Source organism: Saccostrea cucullata, unplaced genomic scaffold (genome assembly GCF_032062105.1).
Source record: "Saccostrea cucullata isolate Sc308-1 unplaced genomic scaffold, CSIRO_AGI_Scuc_v1 ctg785, whole genome shotgun sequence".
Classification (NCBI taxonomy): domain Eukaryota; kingdom Metazoa; phylum Mollusca; class Bivalvia; order Ostreida; family Ostreidae; genus Saccostrea; species Saccostrea cuccullata.
The window spans coordinates 86898-92897 of NW_026918257.1; the positions used below are offsets into that span (position 1 = coordinate 86898).

The 6000-nt window shown below is 35.3% G+C and overlaps 1 protein-coding gene across 1 annotated transcript; it reads left to right on the forward strand.

Moving 5' to 3' along the window:
* Positions 1-965: 965 nt before the first annotated feature.
* On the forward strand, positions 966-5500 carry LOC134260609 (uncharacterized). The gene is made up of 10 exons (XM_062743166.1): positions 966-2153; positions 2326-2385; positions 2491-2543; positions 2664-2808; positions 3004-3199; positions 3403-3821; positions 3974-4088; positions 4353-4485; positions 4594-4818; positions 4955-5500. Exons 1-10 carry the CDS (start codon positions 1308-1310, stop codon positions 5067-5069), a joined length of 2307 nt encoding a protein of 768 aa, XP_062599150.1. The 5' UTR covers positions 966-1307; the 3' UTR covers positions 5070-5500.
* Positions 5501-6000: the final 500 nt, after the last annotated feature.

The window sequence follows — 6000 nt, forward strand, 5'->3', positions numbered from 1 at the left end:
GCAATCTTGAAAAATCTTCTTCTTTACTCCTGGACATCAAGCTGGCAAACTGTTGACATGAATGTAATGAGCATTGAGTCCACTACCAAAATTGTGAAATTCATGGCCCTGGGGTCAGGGGCGGGGCTATACTCTACTATATAGTGAAAATGCATGATTTCTTTGAAAATCTTCTCTGCTCCTGGGTATTAAATAAAGTAACCAAGCACATAATTATGATGAGCAAGAGTGCCTCTTCCAAAATTGTGAATTTTGTGGCCCCAGGGTCAGGGGTTCTGGTGTTAGGGTGGGGCCCTATTGATTATATAGTGAAAATGCATTAATTCTTTGAAAATCTTCTTCTCTGCTCCTAGGTAAAAATAAACTATGTAAGAACATAGTTATGTTGAGCAAGAGTGCCTCTTTCAAAATTTTGAACTTTATGGGGACCCAGGGTCATGGGTTCTGGTGTTAGGACGGGACTCTATTGATTATGTAGTGAAAATACATTAATTCTTTGAAAATCTTTTCCTTTGCTCCTGGGTTTTATGCCAATTATGATCCAATTATATACATGTATATTTATGATGAAGAAAGGTGCATCTAGCAAAATGGTTATTTTTTATCCCCCCCCCCCCCGGGTCGGGGGTGGGGGATGGAGTACATAGTCTGAAAATAAATTAAATGCTTTGAAATCTGCTCTTAGCAGCTGCTTAGGTATTAATCAACCATTTTATTATAAAATTTGCAAAATTTTGAAATATTGTCTGAAAGTTACATGCATGTATCTGAAGAAAAGTGATGATACATTTTTACAAATATCTTTAAAGAAAGAAAAAATCCTGGAAAACGTCAGATGTATTATTTAAATTGGTGCCTAATATATTTTCAAGCAATATTAAGACAACCGCCCGAGGAAAAATCCGCAATACAGGACAATCGGGCTTTCGTTGTCCTAGATTTACCGCCTGTCATCAAAGTTTCACCACTTCCGGCCAATACACCACATTGTGCAATATTTTATGACCTTATTCTGCTTTCTGATAGCAGTATAAATAGGACGTCAGATATTCAGTAGACCAAAAGCCCTTTGGGCGTCCAGCGTTCCAGAACAACCTTCTTTACCAAGTTTTCTTTTTTCACTGAGTGTAAGCTCACCTGTCGAGCTTGCACACTCTCAAGTCCCAACAACGGTGTTAGGCGGAGTTTATTCTAAAAACTTATCGATTTCCATAAAACTGTTGGAAGAAGACTCAATTCGTGGTAAGGAATTTACAACAAACCTGTTCTACGAGCAAAAATCTTCATCTGAAGTCGGTTATCGTAGTATGCTAAATAGATCAAAACCACTTTGTCAATATTTTAATACGAAAAGTGGTTGTAAATTCAAAGAGAACTGTAAATTTTTGCATCCTTCTCCAACAAGCATTTCTAGTCCATCATTATCAGATAATCAAGAAAATGGAGCGCCAGTAAACGAGCAGCTAGAAGCCGACCTTCTTTCTACTGCTGTTTCTCAGTTGTCTGTAAGCAACCAGAATCATGAGGCAGTAAACAAGGAAAAGGACACAACACAAAAACTCTGTTTTAATTTTGAAAAACATGGAAATTGCAGATATGGGAACAAATGTCGTTTTCTTCATGCATTGCCAAAGAAAACGCATAATAAGGCACAAAAATCTGACAGAACTTTGAAATCTGATGGGAATGATTCTAGGAAGAGAAATGGGAATCAGCAGACCCAAGAAAGAAAGCGAACTTGTCACTACTATCAAGCAGGCCATTGCCAGAAGGGAAATGATTGCAGATTTTATCATTCAGATGAAGTCGGTAAAGGAGACATCTCAGATGCCATCTTAGCAGAGGACAAGAAACAAGTAAAGAAAGAAAAGGATGGTTGTAATGAAGCAGTATCAGCAGGCCACACCAATGGCAGAAAGGGGCCAAAAAAGGTTCCATTAGCAGCTGGCCAGAGAAAAGTGGTACCCAGACCAGTCCAGCCTGTGAAGGAATTTAAGAGAGATAGCTTAAGTGAAAATGAGGTTGAACAGCTCCGATTGACAGAAATTGAACAACTGAAAAAGAGACTTGCATCGTCTAATGTAGAAGTCATTACTGACAGTAAAGACAACTTCTGTGTTCAGTTTGACTTTTCATCTAGTGACCCAGACTGGGTGAGATTTTTATTTCTTTCTTTAAAGACATGTAATTGCATTTATCAAGTGTTTATGATTAAAATTCTTTGTAAATGAGGTTGCTTATTAGATGAGATTTTGTATATCCTACATATAAACTTGTGCTCTTATGTAATTTATAAATGTCTTTATTTTCTATATTTAATTATAGCCATATGATGTGGAAGTATTCACTCTTCAAGTCACCATACCAAATGAATACCCTCTGGAGGTATGTTACATTTACATTTTCTGACTTTTATGGTCTTACAATATAAAGCATATTTAAGATGTACTTTTTAAACTTTTGCTCTAATAATTTCTTTTCTCTTTGCAGATGTTTGTTGTTAGACTACCTGATGAGCAGAATTTACCAGAAACAGTACGAAGGTAAGTTTCAACATTGAATTATTTGATGAAATCCAACAAATCAAAGTATTTTGGTATTCATATAAGACTTATTTTGAATGGGAATGTAAAGAGTAATGTTTGTTAACCTCTTTTATGTAGGTACATAGAAGCTTCTCTTGAAGACTGGGTAAATACAAAACAGGCAGAGTTGATAAGTGCTGGAGTAGTTAGACTGGAATTTCGACCTTTCCTGAAATGGTTGGACAGGAGTCTGGAATCTATTGTGACAGGTGCTCTAAAACAGGTTAGTAATGGTAAAAATGTTTGCTAATAATTTACATGTATACTCTTTTTCTAACTTCAAAATATTATAGAAGTCCTCCTTTTGCAAAAGAACGCAATTTTTGTGATCTGTATGGTGTAAAAAGATAAGATAAAGTAAATTCCAGGTTTCAAAGCATGAAATATCTTTCTGAAAAAATAGATCTCTTTGTTTCAGTTAAAGAAGGAACTGGAAGCCAGAGCAGCAGGACTACAGTTTATTCCAGCCTCCAAACTACAAGAAAAAGTAAAATCAGCAGGAAGTGATGAGGATCAGGAGGAAAATGAGGAGGAGGAAGAGGAGGGTGAGGATGAAAGCATGATGTTTAAAGGAGTGGCCTACAGGAAGACTGATGAGGACTTAGTGTATACAGGTATGTGAGAGTGACGTGTTTCATGTACTGGAATATTTCATTCAATCTAAATGAGAAAGGTTTCTTTGAGTAATTCCCCTTTATATTCGTTGCACATTGGTGATGAGTAGTCATAGTTTCATTGGTTTTGTATTCCATTCATTCAGATTTCTTTGAGTAATGCCCGTTTGTATACTTTATGATTTCAATGTCGTATTTTGCAGGACCACAACAGGATGTGGAATCTTCAGAAGAAGAGGAGGAGGATTTAATTGAGTCTGCCATTACTACTGACAACAAACCAGAGAAAGATGAAAGGCGGGGGACAGAAATCAAGCTAAGGAACCTGACACTGAAAGACAACGCTTCAACACTTACCTGTAGTAATATAAAAATCATCATTCAGTGTGCTCGCTGCAAAAACAAGATGGATGTCAACACACCCTCCGGGAGACCTAACTTGGTGACCTGTTTAAAATGCAGCTACCCTCAGGTTTTGACCTTTCGATCAGCAATCATGCATCAGTTCTCGTCTGTAGTTGGCTATCTGGATTTAGATGGATGTCTTCCATTTGATGTTATCCTTCAGGACTGTGTGTTTAAGCTAGGATGCTTCAGCTGCAACAAAGAAATGAAAGCCAAGGTACATTTTATAGAAAGAAAATAATATTTGTTGGTTATTTTCTAAATTTATTGAAGGAAAAAATGTTTAGGAAAACAACAAATTGAAAGAAATTCTCTCTTCTAGTTCTGTCTACAATATCCTGTTCATTATGTTCACTTTTTTATGAACAGAGTATGGCTTTTGGACAAGTTACAGAGACATGGTGCTCTACATGTCACGGAAAAATGAAAGTGTCAGCAGAGTCGGTCAAGTTTGCCCAACTTCTTCCTTCAGAGCCAGAAACAGGTATCACTTTACATTTTAATGATTTATTGTAGATACAGGAAAACCTCATTGTCTTGAACTATATGGAATGGGAACAAAAGTTTTAGATGTATGAGGAATCAATATTTTGAGAGTAGAATACATAAGGAAAGAAAAGGTGTTTGACTCTCAACTCACATTGACATATCCAAATATAGACAAGATTTCAATGTTAGAGATAAAAAGTTCAATTGTATTTAAAGGCTTTTCTGAATAGAAATACATGTATTTGGGTTCTATTTTCAGATGAGAAGAGTTTGCATAAAGTTCCAGTCTTAAAGCCAAAGAAAAATTTGAAAGAACCAGAGATCCAACTAGGTCGCCCACTGCCTGAGGATGGGACATGTAAACATTACAAGAAAAGTTTTCGATGGTTCAGGTAGATTCATTTTCAGAATTATATAACTTTAAATTTAACAAGTGTTTAACATTTATAAAGACAATAGTTTAAGTTGGACTTTACTAACATGGGCCTGTCTTCTTTTAGGTTCCCCTGCTGTGGTAAGTGTTACCCATGTGACATCTGCCATGAGATGAAGGAAGGGGACCATGAGATGCTGCTGGCCACCAGAATGATCTGTGGACACTGTTGTAAGGAACAGCCTTTTGCATTGGATAAAGCCTGTGTGGCATGCAAAAAGTCAATGACTCAAGTCCGCACTGCATTCTGGGAAGGGGGTAAAGGATGCAGAGACAAGTCTAAAATGAGCAGGTTCGTCCAAATGATTGATAAAAAATTCACTGTTTACCTTCTGTTCTCAATATACATTTACTGATTAATAATATTTTGAGTAAAAGTATTTGACAAGGAATGTATTTATTTTGAAGTTAAAATTTTTTTTTTTTAGGAATGATGTTCAGAAATATTCTGGACAATCAAAGACTGTATCCAGAAAGGCTCAAGAGAAATTAAAGTCATCCACAGCAAAGAAAAACACCAAGCTACGACACAGCAGCAACTAATACAATAACATTGTTTCTTTAAAACCTGATACACATGGGTAAAATTTCAGTAAAGTGCTTTGAAAGAAGATTTTACTTTATACAGTTGATGCCATGCATCTAGATGCAATATAACATTTGCAAAATATGTTTTAGGACAAATCTAATCTAAATCTAATGTATATACATATACCAGTGTGACAAAAATATCTTGTTTTGTAGTTTGCATTTTCAATACTGATAATTTATTTAAATATTGAATGCCAAATAATTGGAAAATAATAGTAATTAAAAATGAAATTACTGAATACCTAAGTAGCAATGTACAGTAAACCCAACATAACTGCTGATTTTCATATGTTTATATTGATTTAAAATAGTTATATTTTTAATATCATGTTTAATTAAGAAACACTTTTGATAAATGTATTTGTTGTGAAAATATTTTTGAAAATAAAATTACAATATAGCAATTAAAGAAATTTTCTCAGAATTTTGAGCTTTGCAGATAAGTAAGTTTTTGGGACACACTACTGTGGTTTCATCAATTTTCATTGGCATCAATTTTTGTGTATTTTGTAATACAGACGTTTTCGAGGATACGTAATTTCGTGGAAAAAAGCAAGGAATGAACATTTATTAAATTCGTAGATCTGCTCCACAACAAAATCCTCGAAAATTGGTGCTCGACGAATATTGATGAAACCACAGTATTTTCAATTCGTAGTGGAAATAGAAAAAATTGCTGTCAGTATACAGTGAATTGGGGGATATTGCACAACCCTGGAACTCCAGAATCTCTCTAGCCCAACAGTATTGCACAATCTGAGATTGGCATTATACTTCACAGCTTTTGTTGGTTTCTCAGTCTTGGAACTAGTAAGAATTGCTTTAAATATGATGTGTGTGAAAACTGATGCCCATGTATTATAGCTTATGGCAAAAAGTTAAA